This window comes from Onychostruthus taczanowskii, unplaced genomic scaffold, assembly GCF_017590055.1.
Source record: "Onychostruthus taczanowskii isolate IOZ18803 unplaced genomic scaffold, ASM1759005v1 scaffold17, whole genome shotgun sequence".
In the NCBI taxonomy this organism is placed as follows: Eukaryota; Metazoa; Chordata; class Aves; order Passeriformes; family Passeridae; genus Onychostruthus; species Onychostruthus taczanowskii.
The window spans coordinates 7,957,934-7,976,572 of NW_024498906.1; the positions used below are offsets into that span (position 1 = coordinate 7,957,934).

General features: G+C 44.2%; 1 protein-coding gene across 1 annotated transcript in view; it reads left to right on the forward strand.

Moving 5' to 3' along the window:
• Positions 1-778: 778 nt before the first annotated feature.
• LANCL3 (LanC like 3) overlaps positions 779-18,639 on the forward strand; it is a 30,553-nt gene continuing 12,692 nt past the window's right edge. Inside the window, exon 1 of the mRNA XM_041399960.1 lies at positions 779-1,324. Within this exon, the coding sequence (XP_041255894.1) occupies positions 779-1,324 (546 nt within the window). The remainder of the gene's footprint in view (positions 1,325-18,639) is intronic.

Consider the following 18,639-nt stretch of genomic DNA (forward strand, 5'->3'; position numbering starts at 1 on the left):
GAAGTGACAACTGTGTATTTGCATCACGAAAGAGTTACTCTTAATCTCTACTTCAAGATTTTCCCTTTTTTTTTCCTTTTCTTTCTTTTAGCTGGAATCTATTCACTGACCTAAATTTTCTGCTCCTCCTAAGCTCTGCTTGGCTCATGCATGAAGGAAAGGGGCAAAAGATGGCCTTGTGCCACCACTGGTCTGGTGGCGACTTGCTTAGCTTCTCATGTAAATTGGCCTCGGGCTGCCCTCGTTTGGGTTTGGCCCCATCCTTTGGCTGCAGCAGCCCCCGGGGGGCCGTTCCACAGCCAGGAATAACTCAGCAGCTCTCCGGCCACCCTTGCAGCCCCTGGATCTCTCCAGCAGACCAATTAACCCCTTTTCCTCGGGGATGCACAACCGGGTCGGGCAAAGGTGATGCACCACTTCCCTGGGTGAAGGAAGAGCCCCAGGGCAGGACAAGCCGGACACCAGAACCGGGCCAGCCCCCGCGTATCTCATCCCGGCGCTCCGGAGACCCGGGTCAGCCACAGCCACCCCGGGCGGCCGCCGAGCAGCGCTCGCCGAGCGCAGGTGGGGCGGCGGCGGGCGAGGGGCGCTGGGCGGGCACTGAACGCGCTGTGCCGGACCCGGACGGGCTCCGCAGGGGCTCCGGGCCGGCATCGCCCATCGCTCCCGCCTCGGCAGCAGCGCCTCGCCCGCCCCGTCCGCGCGCTCCCTCCGCCCCCTCGGCCGGCAGCTCCCGCCCGCCGCTCCCCGCTGCGCAGAGCGGCCGCGCCGGCGGGGGATGGAGAGCCAGCGCTGCTTCGCCAACCGCTTCGATGACTACCCGGGCAGCCCCGCGGCGGCGCCGGACAGGGAGGCGGCGGTGCCGCTGGTGACGGCCACCATCGAGCGCATCCTGCGGGAGCTGCCGCCCCTGGGCGGCCCCCGCGGCTGCCCGGGCGGGCTGTACGGCGGCGTGGCCGGCGTGGCCTACATGCTGTACCACGTCGCGCAGTGCCCGCTGTTCGCGCCGTCGCGGGACTCGTACCTGCGGGCCGCCCGCCGCGTCGTGGACGCCTGCCTGCGCTACCAGGAGGGATGCGGCGAGGCCGACGCCGACACCCGCGCCGCCTTCCTGCTGGGCGGCGCCGGGGTGTACGCGGTGGCCGCGCTGGTCTACCGCGCCCTGGGGCTGCCCGACTACGCGCGGCCGCTGGGCAAGTTCAGGGAGCTGAGCGAGGTCTGCGCCCCGCTCTCCTTCCTCGAGTGCGGCTCGGACGAGCTGTTCGTGGGCCGCGCCGGGTACCTGTGCGCCGCGCTGGTGCTGAAGCAGCGGCTGGGCATGGAGGTAAGGGCGGGCCGGGGCCGGTCACGGGCGGCTTTCCGCGCCGCTGCCGGGCCGGGACGGTGCCCTCGGTGCTAGAGGGGAATGCGGCGGTGCCGCGGCTGGCTGCAGCTCGCGCTTTCGGGGTACAGCTGCAGAGCCCCCGGGGAGCGAGTTCCCTGGGAGCTGTTCTCTTCAGCGCTCCTCCCCGAAGTGAAAGGATGCGGCTTTGGCCGAGGGGAGCGGGATGGGGTCCCGGCTGTCGAGCGGAGCGCTGCATCCCGCGGCACGCCGACAGCATCAGCTGTTGGTTCCGGATGGTGAATTAGTTCGCAGAAGCCACCCCGGGCTTTTCAAGAGTGTTTCCGTAAAATGAAGTGGGTGAGAAAAGAAATAGCGTTGAGTAAAACAGAGCGAAGAACCCTGTAATACTAAGCAGTTCTGTGCTGTAATTTGTAAGCAAGGAACCACATCTTCAGAGGCATTTGGTCTCGCTAACCCCAGCACACAGACTTTCGGAAATCTGGCCATGTATTTTGGTGCTTTTCATGAATGAGAGCAGGGAGTTTTTCCTGGGAGACTGAGATGTGGTTATGGTTCAACATAGTGTTGGTTTCAGTAGTCGGGACTTTACCCCAGGACGTTGTCACTGTCAGTACAATTCCACTGACATTTAAGAGCTTCCACTGATTATGGCATAATAATTACTGCAACTGATTGTGTTTGCTGTGGTGATTGTTGCTAAGTGGTCAGTGTGGTATCTGAGCAGGCAGTTGGTAGATTTTTTCCCCCCTGTCCTCTTGTCAGGTCCAATCTGTGTTTCTCTGTTAATAACTGATTTGCAAGTTCATATGCTTCTGGCTTTCTTCCCTCCCAGGAGAGGAAGCAAGATTTATTTATAAGTAAATAAATGATGTAAAACTAGTGGCTCTGCCCCATCCAATACCAGTCACTGCAATTGGAGTCTGAGGAGATGCACTTAATGGAGATCTCAGGAGGCTCCAGGGTATCCAGAGAAGCCAGGAAGAATGTTAAATACTGTGATTGCCTTGAACTAGAATTCCTAACCACACTAAGCATTTCAAGTAGCCTACCAAGCCTGCTGTTTCTTTGTATAGGATTGTTTGACAATCATAGCCATAAACATGGTTACTCTATTTGTAACCATAACATAACCAAATTTTTCATTTGGTAGTCTTTCCCATGACAGGAAAGTTTTGTAGACATGTCACAATCCGTTGTGCAGCAGTGCCTGCCTGAAGGGATGGTTTCTCATGGAGAAAGAAGCCATCCCTCTTGGTTCAGTTTGCACTGGGGGAGTGTGTCCAGCACCCGTGTCAGTGCTTATGATGGTGGTGTGACATTCCGGCAGAAGGAGGTGGCATCCTGCACTCTACTGCTTTATTTAATGCTGTTTCCATTTGCCTTTCATCCCTGAGAGCAATTGCTGAACAGTTGGGAGAGTGGGTGCAGGCGCCTCTCGCAGGCAGCGTGAGCAGTGGGAGAGCTCTCCTCTGCTTGCTTGGTGAAAAATTGTACTAAAGGCAGCTGAAAAGAGTGACACATCCCCACAGATAAGCACAGGTGTGCACTTACTGTGGAAACTATTTAGCAGGTGGGTTAATTGCTGTTTTGCCAATAAAACATATCCTGTGACCCCTTGCTGATGTTTTCATTGATGAGCTAATGTCCTTCTATAGTATTATTTCTTCTGTCAAATATGTGTAATTTTAAATACATAGTGCAAGAAACAATGCACACAACTAATAATTAATAAAATTAAATTTTTAAATTTTAACAAATATTTAAAAACTTACAACTGAAATATTTTGCTTCTTTGTGAGGAGAATAATGATTTCTACTCTATATGTACACAAGCTTGAGTAAAATTTGTGTCCTTTGATAAATATTCCCAGCCTAGTACAGAATTATTTTAATTAGTACATTGTCAGACCAAACCTTGCATCTTTTTACAAATGAAGAAAGGGATGCCCAGAGAGAGTGCATGTCATTTATTACCCAAGGTCAAACTGTAAGCCAGGTACATCCCAGAATAGAAGCAATATCTTGTGATTCGAACCGCTGGAAAATGCTACCTCCTGTAATTTGATTGTGCACAGCCTCACATGGCTCATTGCAGCATGTTTTCTTGTTACCCACGTTCTTTTTTTTCCTTTTTTTCTCCTTTTTTTTGAGGACACAGTGCAAATATTTCCAGCACAAAGTGAAATACATTCCTTATGTTGAAACACAGCCGCTGCTGCCCGCATGATTTTTTCCTCTGAAGGAGTCAAATGATGACCTACATACAAGAAATCACTTGTCCTTGAAAAAAGCCTTTTGAGGGAATTTTATAGTTTGTGTCTTGTATTTGTTTTTTGTTTAATTCAAGCAGGGAAGGAAGGTGACAGGTTTATTTTAGCAGACACATGTTTAGCTCAGCTGCAGTGCCCCAATACTTCAATTTCTTGCTAAAGAGTCCTGGTGTCTTTAAGCTCCACATGTTCTTCATGAAGTGAATGGACTGTCCTGAAGGATCCAGTCTGTTGGATAACGCTGGCCTCATGTGCAGAAGGCATTTGCATTCCGCTGGTTTTCGGATTTTTAGGCTAATACAGCATTTTCCCCTGATTAATTAATTGGGATTTTTTGCATGAGTAAGGATTACTTCAACAGTCAAGGCTTAACAGGATTTGACTTTCATGATGCACTGTGCATTAGGAAAGATGTTTATTTTCATCCCTTCTTTAATTTCCATTATATTGCAGTCAGTGCTTCCCAGACAGATATAGGTAAAATACTGTTTTGGCAGAAACAGTGTGTCATTTGTATAAGGTGCATGTATTTTAGCTGTCCTTAACTGCTGTGTTTTCACCATTCAGGGGGGAAAAATTGTTTTATTCTCTCTTCAGTACATCTTTTCCTAATGCTTGTAGTGTTGGTTCATTGTGTGTCCTTGGGGAAATCTGTCAGTCCTGCTTTTAATTACCTTTACTCCCTCTCTGTTTGCTTGGGCAAACAGCAGTAAGACCCCATTAAAATGATGGTCCCATCCCTCTGTTTGGACGATATCTTATCCTCTCCTCAATTTTTCTCCGTGATGCTTCAGTCCCATTTCGTGGTTGATGGAGCATGGTGTGCCCGGGTCGATGCACTCCCTTCTGGCAATGTAACTGTCAGATGATGGGAAAGGTACAGAAGTTCAAGTGGCTCCTTGTATTACCATCTGCTAAAGATGTTGCTGCCTTTTAGCACAGCTTGGGTTATCTTTTAATAACTGACTCTGTGGATGGGCTCCACTGACTTCCACTGGCTCAGGGTTGCAGCAGCAGCACAGACAGCAGTCATTGGTGCCCTGTAGGAGACAGGGCAGCATTTGGCACAGCCTGTGATTTCATTGGAGACTCTGCTTTCAAAAGACTTTGGGACCCCGTGAGAGACCCTTGCTGTGGTTGCAGGGGTGTCAAGGTGAACTAGCACACTGGCAGCAATGTGGCCAAACCTGTTTCCTCAGGGACTGCGGCACTGGGAGCCTTGAGAGCCTGTAGAGCTCTCCAGAGCCACAGTGGTTCCTGTCTCTGTGGCAGAGGGACATCTCAGTTTCCTTTTCCAGCCAGTACTAGGTCATGACTTGATGTGTGTGTCCAGGGGTGTTATCCTGTCAGAGTGTGCATAATTCTGATATTCTGTCAGGGCCTGCCCAGGAAGGACCATGGTCTTTCTAGCAGGACCTCCTGGAGTGTAAATGGGGAATGGTGAAAACCATTCTTATCCTGGCTGCCCTCTGTCACCAGAGCCTCTTTTGTCCTGCACCTCAGGAGATTGCAAACCAAGCTGAACGAGTCACCTGGTGTGTGGAAAGCAGGAATAGCTCTGCTGTGGGATGTCTGCGATCTGGATCCCAGTGTGGAAGTGTCAGGCGTTATTTTAAGAGGCAGTGGAACGGATGGATGTGTAGTGTGTGGATCCAATTAGTGTGTATTTTGTAATATTCTGGGAGAGAAGATACAAATGAATGAAAACTATTTTCTTTCAGCTCCGCAGACAATTCTAGGTGATGTTGTTGGTTCCTTAGAGCCTTCTCTCCAGACAGCCAGTGAGTGTTTAAAGACTCCTATAGGCTACTTTGCTTCACTTTTTTCTTTTTCTTCAATGTCTTAGGAAAAAGTGGAAAGTGCGAGAGGAAGAATCTTCCTGAGTCCTGCCTAGAACATGTTCATTTGCAAATCTTTAATGTGGAATGCTGTATTAATGCTGAACATAGGGTTTCTGAAGGACATACAAATTAAAGATCTTTGAAGGGAGCTCTGCAAAATACCCACAAAACTGATGCTCCTCCAAGTGCTGTAGTGCAGAATCCCTGTGTCAGGCTTTAATTCTCACCTGTGCCTGAACGGGGAGGGTTGGCCTTTGAGGTGAGATTTCATTCCTCCTCTGTGGCCATTAAAGTCCTTTCTCTCTGTGGAAGAATTTGCCAGTTTGTGTGAAACGTTGTGGTGTTTTAAATGTCACATATCATGGTGCTAGCTGGGACTGTGCTGATTTCATTATTTCATTTCACACAGGCCACTACACAGCCAGGATCTCTTTTTTTGCCAGAGGATTAAAATGAGTTAACAGTAAAGATAAAATCTTTTCATCCTAGCCTGCTTCTTTTAAATGTACAGTCTCCTAGCCATGGTTTTCAAAATTACACACAGGGGATGGATTTTGAATCAGTTTGCTTAAATGGATTAATTTAAACCAGAATTTGAAAACCGTCTTTTTCTAAAGTAAACAGTAAGACAAAGGGAATTATTTGAATCTGGATTATTTTTTTTTAAGGAATCTAAAATAATTTGGGTATGCATTCAGAATTTTCCTGTTTCTCTTCAGCAAGGCAATGCAAAACCTTTTTATTTTAACAGCCTTCAGACTGGGAGATGGGGACATCTTGATAATGGCTGAATTCCGTTCAATGCAGTGAACCCTGAATATTCAGCTGTAGAGTCAAAGTAGAAAACGAGGTTCAAAATGTTGAATTTCAAGTGCACTGTTTACCAGCCAGCAAAAAAGCACTGTAATACAGACTGGATCCTGCTGGAATTGGGGGTTTGATTGACACAAGTTTAGTGACATAAGTTATGTATTCTGCTGCAGAAATATGGATTTCGACTGCTTGGAGCTGAAGAATGGTATTAAAAAGACAGTTCTGTACAAAAGCAGTGCTGGATCTCTGTACCTCTTTGTGCTGTTGGAAGAACATTTGCCTGTGCAGCAGCACCTTTCTGCTGAAAAAGCAGCCCAAGAAGTAATACTGATGTTATAATAAGAGATTTTAACAAAAAAAAAAAAAAGGAAATATATTTATGTGATGCATCGCTTGTATGAATTAGGATTGATTTCTACTCCATCCTTCTCCTGACTCCTTTAAATTTCCTATGCCAGCGTTTAACTCAAACTTTGTCAGTTCAGTCACCTTCCTCATGATCCCCGTGGAGAGCTCTGAGGTCACCCTTTGGAGTTTGTAGTGCTCTTTGGGAGCAGAGGTATTCCAGGCAGTGTCCCTGCCCTCTGCAGTGCTGCCTCTGCCCTGAGGGTGGGAGCTGCAGGGCAAAACAGGAGCTGCAATGGAGAGCTCTGAGGTCTCCCTTTGGAGTTTGTAGTGCTTTTTGGGAGCAGAGGTGTTCCAGAGGTGTCCCTGCCCTCTGCAGTGCTGCCTCTGCCCTGAGGGTGGGAGCTGCAGGGCAAAACAGGAGCTGCAGTGAGGGCATGCTTGTGGAGAGGTGCTGGGCAGTTCCCTGCGCCTGTGGAGTGTGTCTGTGCTCTGGGAGCACCTGGAGCCATCAGTGTTTGGAGCAGGGGATCTCTGTAGCAGAGGGTGCAGGGCTGGCTGGGAGCTGCTGATTTTCACAGTATTCCTGCCTTGGGGTCGCTTTGGTGGCACAGGGTCCTTAAACCTGGATTTTCGGATTTTTGTGTGTTGTGTTTTATGTGTACACCAAAGAATTTTATTACTATGCTGTGCTTCTACAAGTAGCAATATTTGACATTGGTGTTTTCCCCTCCTGGTTATTACACAGGACCAAAAGCCACAGTGAGCTGTGTTAACTCCCAGGTAGCACTGGATGACACAGCAGAAAGGAAGAGTGGGCATATCAAACATGCTTATGGGGTGGAGTGTGTGGAGGCAGAGACAGGCAGGCATGGGGAAAAAGACATTTGACAGAGACTGAACAGAGAGGCAAAGAAAGAGACAATTTAAAAATTATTTTAAAAGCAAAGGAATTAGTTGATGGCAAAAGCAGAAAAATGGAAAGGTGCAGGGGGTAGCAGAACTCAAGGATGAAGGGAAAAAGGAAAGAAATTACATGGTCCCAAGAGCAGGGGAGATTTAAAACAAAAATCAGGTTCTTTGACAGACTGGTGGAGATTTCATGGCCAATGTACTTAATTTAGAAGAAGGTAAAAGTTCAACAGAACATTAAACACAGGGAGAAGAGGACAGACAGAGGAGTAAGCTACATTTTGTTGGGAAAATTACTCTTTTTGTCTGCTTGTTTTTTGTTTGTCACCCATTCTGTCCCCATATTCTCTTTGCATACACTCATACATTTACAGAAATAGCTGTCATCACATTCACTGCTTACAAATCAGAGTACAGCCTTGTGTGTTATTTTCCATATTTTCTTTAAGGAATAACTGAGACAACTACTGATGTCTGGAAGCAAATACAGGCTTTTTCATTAACACTGCTGTACTTCTGACACTGACATATTCCTGTTATGTGCATATAATACCATAAACCAGTGTGTAACCTGAACAGTGATGCTGTTAGTAACCTTTACTTTGGTACCAGACTAAAGAAGCAGGACTATGAAGGACTGAGCTGCTCCAGGGAGAAAGAAAAGAGCACCAGGCTGACAACAATTACTCTGTAAAAGTGTAACAACCTCAGCACTGAAATGGATGGATAAAAGTAAGCTGTAAGTTCCTCTGTGGCCATTTAATACACATTGTTAGAACATTAGATTTTTACCTAAAGATGTAGCACAGCTATGCACCACAACTGTCAGGGTGCAGATGTAAAAAAAAATCCTCTTCTTTTGTCTCACCTCCATTAAATCAGTAGATCCTACTTTTCTCTGTTAATTCAGCTGGACAGTCTTAAAATCAACCTAGAGCCCCACTGGCAGGCTGTGTAAAGATTGCAGAGCAGGTTCTCAGCCTTGCCTCTGAGCAGTATTGAAGCTCTGTTGAGAGGATCAATTGAAATGGCCAAGTCCCATGGTCCTGCTCTCACCCAATTTCTCTATTCTACCCCATTTTTAAAAAGAAACTGAATTCAATATATGCAATCAGGTCACTATTTTTGATGAGATGATATGTCAAAACATGTCTTTGTGTCTGTCATGGCAGGGAGTTCTTTGACCATTGACAAGCATGAGATTAAGCACTGAGTGATGTTGTGTAACCTTCTGTCCACTCCATTACAGCAGAGTTCAGGGACAATATCCTGTCAAAAACAGTTATTTCTTATCTATGTTGTAGGCTTATTTTTAATTGGTAGTTAGTGAGCTGGAGTACCAAGGCAAAATAATTAAAATAGCTGCTACATTTTAGGCAAACATGATCAAAAAGTATTTTAATACCAGTCCAAGCTGTGGCTGAGTCATTTGGTGTTTCTCAGCTCAGTATATTTTGATGTCTGAGAGAGGAACCATAAATCTATTTTTGCAGTAGATCAGCATTCCTGAATTCTTCATCTTAATGGCTTGGTATCTCTTGTTGAAGAACAGTGGATCATGAGTGAGATGGAAGGGATGTCTGATAGCATTGAATTATCTGGGAGGCAAAAGAATGTGGCAGATAAATACACCTTCTATCTGTCCACGGCATTTAACTATTTTGTGTGGCTAATCTTCTTCACAGGATGCTTCCAATCCCTCATTGGTACAATGTTAACATGGTTGAGGATTATAAATTTGGGATATGCTGATCATATTTAGGCTGCTCTTAAATGAAGGCTGCTTTTAAAAGTGTGTGGGTCTGGGTCTAGAAGCAGCACGGGACAAAGCAGCTCTGTGCTGGTGGATCAGTGCAGAATTGGAGGATGGTAATTATTGCTTATTCCATACTGGTGGCATTCTGCAGTTTGTCTGCTTGGTCCTGACAGCCAAATAATATCCCTACCACAATCAGAGAGCTGACAGGCACCTTGAGAGGGAATTCAGGCTACCATCTAGCCCACAGGAAGGTGTGCCTGTGCCTGTCATTCCTTACAGCCCCTCCCTGACTTGCTCTTCATACCCCCAGTCAGTGGTGAGGGATCTGCAGTCTGTCCTGGATGTCTGACACACTGCTTTGTTAGAAAGTCCAGCCTAATGACTAATCTGAACCTTGTTGTAATTTAAGCCTGATTTCTTTGTCCTCTCCAATGAGAAATAGCAAGAAACGTTGTTCCTCTCTGCAGAAGCTCTTTATATTATAATTTCAAGACTGTTACAATTTTTACCCTTATTTTTTTTCTTCTCTAAACAATCCTAGTCCTTCCAATCTTCCCATGTGTGTCATGTTCTCTATGTCTCTGGTCATTCCCATTGCACTCTGTCAGTCTCCCTCCAGCCTTTCCTGAAGAGGGCCAGAAGTTGGACACATGGTTCTGGCAAAGGCCTTTCTAGTTTAGCAAAGAGATAACTCTCTTTCTTCCAAGTCTTTTTCCCATATACACAGCTGAGTAAGGTGTTTGCATCCTCACACCAGCCTGACACTGACCCACCTCCAGCTCATGACCTGCTATTATCCAGCAGCTTTTTAATGGGCTGCAGCTCATGGCATGGACAGGTGTTCCTCAGGAAAAGTCTCTGAACAAGTGAAGGAGGAAGGGGTCATGTGGTGACAGGGAATCATTGAACACTGTGCTGAGATATGCAGGATGAGAAGCTGCTGCACCTGAAGGAGCTTTGTGTCATTAATTTCAACTAGAGAATCTCTTTCCCTTTGTACCCTGAAGAAAACCGGGAGTATGTCATTCTGTGTTGTAACTTGAGGTGTGCCAGTACTTATCCAGGGGACATCTGGGAAGTGATGAGAGTTCTTTTGTGGAAGTACACTTGGAACAACCTATTTGAGAGGGCTGTATTAAGTCGATTATTTTGTCTGCATTAGAAATCAAGGAGTAAGTGAAATCTGAAGTGTCTGGAGGTTAAATTTAGTCTGTTCTTGTGATACTTTAGTTGCTAATGTAAAGATAAAGCTCAGTGTTGTCTCTTCTTTTTGCCATCTGTGAAATGGCTAATGCTATACTTGCTTTAGTTTTCTGGGACTAAGCCAGTGATTAAGTAGTCAAAATTCCAGTTATAATAGCAGTGAACTGCAAGATACACATTCAACATGGAGCTGTTTAAATTTGATCAGAGCTAAGCTGGTCAAATATGAACTTGGGAAAAATTCTTAGCAATAGAACAGAAAATGAAACTTGTTCAGGCTCTTTAAATAAATATTGATTTGTTTGCTTTTGGTCTTGCAGAGCTGAATCAATCATGAGCTTTCTTATTCCAGGCTGCCATTTTCAGCCATGCATGTTTTTTTATTATGCTATAAAAAATGCCTGGAAATAATGCTCATTTAACTGCTACATATCCAGGACACAAAACATAGATAGAGTTGTAGTGTGAATGCACTCGTGCTGTTTTGATTTTATTCTCTAAGCACTGTGGCACTGCTAGCTTATTTTGGTAAAAGAAGTATTTAAAAAAAACAACACACAGGTAAGCTGAGTCAAACTTGGACTTGAATCTAAGGGTCTCTAAATGAATAAAATCTATACCATGTGTCTGAACAGTGGATGAGCATACTCAGACTTGGATTTGGCTCAGTTGTAGAGTCAAAGCATGGCCACAGCTGGAAGGCACCTCTGGAGATGTTCTGGCCCAGCCCCCTGCTCAGAGCAGGGTGCACAAGAGCAGATTGCCCAGGGCTGTGCACACTTGGTTTTGAATATCTCTGCTCTGTGCCTTTCCTAGGCAACCTGTGCTTGGCCACCCTTACAGTAAAAAGGCTTTCTTTTTATAGTTAAGTAGAATTTTCTGTCAGTGGGCACTGCTAGGAAGATCCTGGCTCTGTCTCCTCTGCTCTTTTCTATCAGGTATATATCAGGCTATACACATTGGTGAAATCTCCACAGAACCTTCTCTTCTCCAGGCTGAGCTGTCCCAGAGTTAGTACCTAGAAAGCACACAATCAATTCCTGCTCCATTTCCCTCTTTTCCCCAAAAGCAGCCTCACGAAGCCATTCCACCTGCTCTGAGTACCTTGAATGGGTGAAGGATTCCAATATTTTTTCTCCTGCAGTTGCCAGTAGGGAAGTTCAGAAGGGACAAAAGGACCCACTCAGCACCATGGTCTTCTTGTCAGTCTTTGCTGTATCATGGAAGGGCAGAATCTTCTCTTAGTAGCTAAATATTAAGGTTTGACAAAATGGCAGGTAGTTAGGAAGGTTGTGGATCTGTAAAGTTTTGGTATAAATATTTCTTTTTTCTCTGGTTTAGTGCATGCTGCAGCTTGAAGGCATCTCAAGGGCCTCACAGCCCTGCAGCTCTGAGTGTCTGTCAGTGAAAATGCCTGCATGATTGTAGGAGGTAGACCATGCCCCACCATTGAAAGAAGACAAAAAATACCCTAAAAGTGCCTGTGCCCCTGCCCTGCAGGAACACAATCTCCTGAGTGTGTTAATCAAACACCTCAGTGCTGTTTGCCAGTGGAGGAGGAGAGTTCCCTGTCCCATGTCATGTGTGAGCAGCCACGGATGCAGCAGGGGAAAATGACAAAACCTTTTTTCTGAAAGCTGAATTATAGGCCAGGGGATGCTGAAACATTCTTTCCCGTGTCTGCAGATGGCCAGGACACCCCTCAAGCACAGGAGCTATGAGGGAGGTCCTTTTCTGTTGTTATTTTTGTGGAATGTCTTTCAGATTCTGCATGACAGACATCAGAGGACTTCAGTGTCCTTCCACGCCCTTGAAGTGAAGCTGTTTTATTCCAAGGGCATCAGAATATTAAGCACACAAAATAGGGTATGAAAGGCATCTGGTAAAGAGGTTTAAATACACGTATTTTGATTTAACAAGCTTGCCTTGGAAAACACACTTTGTGATCTGTAGGTCTAGAAATAGCTATGTGGGGCCCTCCTGTCTCACTTTGCTCAGTTGCTCCTGTGGGGCTGCAGAGAACAATCATGTAAAATGACAAATCCAGCAAAAGAGAAGATGGCATTGAGTGCTCCCAGGGCACCATGTGTCATCTGTAACATGAGGAATTTTATTTCCTGTTAGTTAATTAGATGCAAGCTAATGGCCAAGTGCTGTGAATATTTCTTTATTACTGTTGGCAGTCGTGTGATTTGTCTCATGGCTCTTGTTCTTCCTCCTTGCTCTGTGGTGTTTGAACTCTTAAGAGTAATATGAACTGTGGTTCTGATACAGCAATCTTCCTTTTCCCAAAGTCTGCTTGGTTTACTGTGAACTGAGAAAAAGTAGCACAAAGGGAAGATAGATAAAATGTTCCTAATTCTATTATAGTACCAAATGGCAACCTTGCAACTAGGAGGAAAGTACAGATGGTAATCCGATTACTTACCAAGTAGGCTACATTTTAAAGAGCACAGTATTCTACACTTCCTCAAATAAATCCCATGACTCTTACTCTGCCCTTGAAATGTGGCAGTGATGAATTATAAGTGATTGTCTGTATTTGAAATATGACTTGGATTGTGTTTGGAGTTGTGGGCATATTTCCAGGCAACACTAATGGCACTGCATGCCCCTGGAAACTCTTTTGTTACTGTCCTTTGCTTCAGAGCCATCTTGTCGATGTGCCCTGGAGTATTTGGGAGCCACACACAGAACATCAGGATTTTTACTACATCAGGCTGCTACCACAGTCTAAGGACAGAGTAAAATTCAGATGACTCAGAGGACTTGATCACCTTCATCTGGTTTTCCTGCATTATGTTGTCAGCATTCTTCCTGTAGCTTAAGTTGATATTTCTATTCAGTGGCTTATTGGCATGGCACAAATTGCAGATCATCACAGAAAGTAAAAGTGGCATGATGCCAGCATGGAGTCCTCTAGAACTCCCCCTGCTTGAAGGCAGTGCTGGTGCTACTTTAAAGTGACTAATTTATGCCTTAGCCTCTAAATTATGCTGTTGTGTCGTTTACCTCGTTTAACTAATTTCACAGATATCCACATTGTTCTTCAGGAGCAAATATTTAGACATACTTCCATACATCTGCATAGTAGAACTGTGCATATAAAGCAGCATGACATGGAGTAAAGAAGTCTTTTGAGACAAGCAAGATCACTTCTTGTAAACAACAGAATCATAAAATTTGTGGCTGATGGAAGTAGCCAATACCTTGTTTACATTTGAATAGTCTTTTGATGCAGTGTCCAAGATAATCTTCTTTGAAAACTTAATTGATGCTGGCTTGGATGGGACATTGTGGATTTGGATTTGGCTGAAAGAACCACAAGCAAAGCTAATCATAAGTAATAAAAGGGACTGATGTAGCAACAAGGCTTATTTATTATATTCATTAATGATCCAGAAGAGGCAGATATGTGGATAAGAGTTACTTTGGCATTTAAACTGAAGCAAGTGCCAGACATTATGCACAGGCAGAGGGAGAGTACGAGAACAGCTCAAGAGATTAAAAATTAGCTAAAACAAAGATTATTGTTATTTTTTAGTGTAAGTACCTGTATCTGCAAAGAAATATCTGCAATACTTACCCTATATGCTAGGAAGAAAGTGAGATTCAAGTAAGGTGGACATGACAGGGTCTGAGTATGTCAGAATTCAACACTTTAATGTAAAATCTCCTTACATTTCTTTGCATTTATTTCCATGGGAATGAAAAGCTAACATCAATGAAAAACCATAACCAGTTCTTGTTATCACAACATGGCATCCACAAGGTCAGTGCCATTTTGGGCTCCTTACCCAGCTGTACCATTCAAAAGAGATATTATGTGTTTACTCTCTGTGGTTTCTCAGACCTTTCCATTGACTAAAACTCTCCCGTGATGCTAAAACATCAAAAGTTTTTGCAGTCAAAACTTTCCCAGGCTGGTGAACAAGGCTGGATATCCTTAAATGTCTAAGGCACCACGATTTATGCCCTGGAAATCTTCTGGACATCTTTTGATAGGCATGCAAATCCTGCAAGTGCTGTGTTGAGGGTCACATAAGCCATGCCAAAATTCATAGGCCAGCAGCTACATCACCCACCATCTGTGGAGCTCTGGTACAGATTTATAGTGCTGTCTTTTCTCCATGGTATTTATGCAACTCCTTCCAGTTTTCCCACAGGTAGTGGCAGTTTGTACTCCGTCTCAGCTGCCTCAACTCATCTGTACATCCTCCAGAGGAGGCTGTAAAGCTGCAGCTGGGGAGCACATGCCACGTAGCTCATCCCTCCCAGTTTGCTGGAAGTGCTCTTTTCACAGAGCCCCAAGGGTCTGACCTGCTGCAGAGTAAAAGCAGATTTGGCATCACATCTTTTCCTAGTAGCAAGGGCAGAATGTGTTCACCTCTTGTCACCCTTACAGATTTTAAGACCAAATGGGCTGTGAGCAAATTACAGTACAAGTGGGGGTCTTCCTTTTTATATGCAATAACCTTGAGATTTCATCACAGACCTGGCAATTCAAATTCCCCTCCCTTCTTTTTCTGATACAGTGATTTAAGCTGATACCTCTCAGCAGAGTGTGCTGATGGCTGGAGCATCTTATTGTACCACTGATGGAAATTACTCCTGTTTAATACTCGAACATTCTTCAGAGCACAGCCTGGAGGGAAGTGCCCCAAGTGCTGTCTTTGTCACCTGAAGTGGCAGCAAGGGATGAAACTGTTACTTGCAGCATGGCTGAGTACAGTAACTGCACAACAGGTTTAAATAACAGTTTTCAAACTGTTTCACACACAGCACAGCATGGACAGTTGGATGCTTCCACTTGATTGCAGTGAGGAGCACTAGAGTGTATAAACAAATCTTTCTCCTTAAAGATTTGTTTCTCGTGCTCCATCTGGTTTAATGTCTTGTACCAGTGCTGGATGACTCAGCTACACAAATGTCTGTGGAAAGTAATTCTGAAATGTGTTGTCTGTAACATGCCTAACCTGCTTTCATTAAGGACTGCCTTTATGCTCTGAAACACAAGGGTTCATTTTTCTTCCAGAATTAATTGGCTAGGTTCTGGGAGTTGATTGTATGACTGCGCCTTGCAACACCTGGCAGTGTTGTGACCCATCCCTGAAGGCAAGAGTAACCCAGGTTCTTGTTAATAGATCCCTTGGGGCAGATCAGAATGAAACAATACTGAATTAATACTGTTTGTAAATATATATACATAGGGTTTATTTTAGAACAGTTTGGTTATAAAGGAGAGCAGGTATGTGGCCATAAAATAATAATTTTGATTACTGTTATCTTTAGTGAGCAGGTATGTGGCCATAAAATAATAATTTTGATTACTATTATCTTTAGTAATATGGCAATATAAAAGCATAAAAATAACACTCAGATAAATGTATGAGGGAAAAGAAAAAAAAGCATAAGAGTAGAAAGATATTCAACTAATGAATCCTGCAGTGAGACCTGATGCAATTTTGATGTCCATTGGTCACAGTGATAGTCACAGTCTTGATGCATTGGGGGTGGGGGAAGCCCCCAAAACACAAAGTTCAATGGGTTAGTATATGCTTAGGCTTGGTGAGAATGTCTAGGTAGCTTTTCTGGTAGGGAAACTTTCAGTCCTTTGGGGGAGAGCCTCAGAAATGAGTCTGGAGGTGCTCTGGGGGTCTTTGATGGTTTATGAGCCCTTCTTGCCTCTCATTAATCCATTAATTAATAATTAATTAATCCATTTGAGCCAGTTATGCCCCATCAGAGGGGATGAACACCCTCAGGACCTTTCCTTGGGGTAGCAGGAGGAGTTTTACAACTGAGGGAGGACAACTGGCATGATAAAAAGCACCATCCCACCTTGCAGGATCTCACCTGGCTCAAGGCCTGGCTTGTAGCCCTTGGTGCTGGGTGCTCACACCCTCGGTCTTATGGGGACCAGAGGTTTCACCACCACACACCCAAAAACTCACTCCCTGCCCCTCAGGGACAAATGGGAAATTGTTTGAGTCATTAACCATTAACGTTCCAGTCTCTCACAGTCGGGAATAAATGTTCTTACATTGTGATATTGGATGAGTTGAAAGGTGATAAATTATTTATTTACACAACACAGTCTCTGAAGAATTCAAATTTAATTCAGTTGGAGCAGTGGAGCACTTCCAGCAGCCAAGCCAAAGATCTTTCTAAAAAATCTCAATTATGGAAAAGTTCAGTTGGTTTGTTAAAATTGCAGTGTGAGTGGACTCAGCTAAATTTTGCAGAAATAATTTCCCTAGCTTACTGGGTCTTGGAGGAGCAGAGAGATATTTTGCCTTTAAATTTACAGCTTTTCATAAACCATTATTTTGTTCGTACATTGCAAGATAAAGTAATTTTTGTGTTCTTTAACATGTTGTCTCCTTTAACACATTATCTCCTGTCCAGGAAACAGATGTCAGCTTCACTTAGAAGAATTTCTTAATTACCTCTAAAGTACTTGTTTCTGTTTGGCTTCTTGTTTTATTTTGATAATGGGGCAGCAGACCCAGAGAATTATCCAAAGAAAGAACAAAACAATCAGTGCTAAAGCAGCTGTTAAATAATCATTTCATTGTTACTCTCACGCATCCTGACACTTTCTGTTTGCTTTCCGCAGTGCTGCAATACCCGGAGCAGAGACAGCAGACCTGCTCACAGCACTGACAATTGTCACTCACAGTTTGGGTCCTTCTCCTCCCCGAGTGTCACATTCCCAGCAGGTCAGGGACTCCTCTGAGCTCCTGAGCTGTTACAGCTGTACCTGTATTAAACAGCCCCTGTGCATCCCTAGGTGGCATGGTAGCACGGAAGCCCAAGCTTTTATTCATTTTACATGTGGAAAAAACCCCAGTGCATTGAAGGCATTGTAGTTAGGAGCCTCTGACGCTGCAGCAAATGTGTTCTCCTTCTGAGCCTTAATTTGAAACAAATGAAGGAACGAGTAGTGGTTAGTTTCTGCAAGTTTTAACAGTAACAAGCTGTACAGTCTTTTATGGATAGTTTTCCAAATGCTGCTTTCTCCAGCCTTTCCTCCTCCATCAATTTTTTTTTTTGGTTCCAACACTTCTGCCACGAGGCTTTGAGGAGATGTATCTGTTTTCTTATTTAGTTTGGTAAGCCTGTGAATGACGCACTTGTACAGGAGGAGGAGGTCTGAACGCTCCCAAAAGTAGCCTGCAGGCACTGGAAGTAGACTGGGAATTCTTGCATGAGGAAGATGAAAGGACTGGATGATAGTGACAGATGAGGAATGCAGTAATTTTAGCATAAAGAGGGGGAAAAAAATAAGGCTGCCTAAAAATGTATAGAATGAAGTCTCTGTTTTCTGAGTTTCAAATGTCGCTGGCATATTTTGTGAGTTGCAACTCTGTCAACAATGCTGAACAAACTCCAAGGAAGCCTGAAAAAGAAGGTAGAATGAACTTATGACACCCAGCAACACACTTTATATGTAAAATTAAGTGGATGTGCAACTGCTTACATTGTAATATTTGATTCATTGAAAAGTGGTAAAATGTTTTTGACAGGTGTAGTCCAGGCCAAATCCTGTACTCCTGACAGAAAAAAAATTCTCCATGTAAAACTGTAAATGACAGTCTCAGCTGCATCTGTGTACCATGACCTAGGATATTAGTTTGAAAGGCAAGTGAATTCCTGTTAAATTCCCTGTCAAGCAAAGTGAGAGATAATTTGATCCAATGCAATTTACTGATGTGTATATAAACTGCAATCCTTATTTTTTTTTTCAAACTTCTTAATTTTCTTAATTTTATTTTAATTCTTCAGACAATGTATTTGTGGTAGCAAAGAAGATCTATAGCACGAGTAGAGCTCGAGCTCTGCCTCCACAGAAATTACATTATTTGGAATTCTGGCTTCGGGGGAGTGGTGCCTCATATCTCAACTGAAATTTTTAGTTTCTTTCATTTAGATGCAGAAGACGTGTTGCCTGGCTCATGGCAGGAGACAGTCTTCTTGAGAATATTTGTTGACAGTTCTTTGAGAGTCTGAGGGAGAGCTGCTGCTTATAAATGCAGCTTTTTTCAATAGGCATGAAGTATGCACAGCCTTGGAAAAAAGTGATTTAAAAAGCCCAGGTATTTTTTATTGCCACTAAGTCCTGCACTCCACATTGGTTTAGAGCAATGA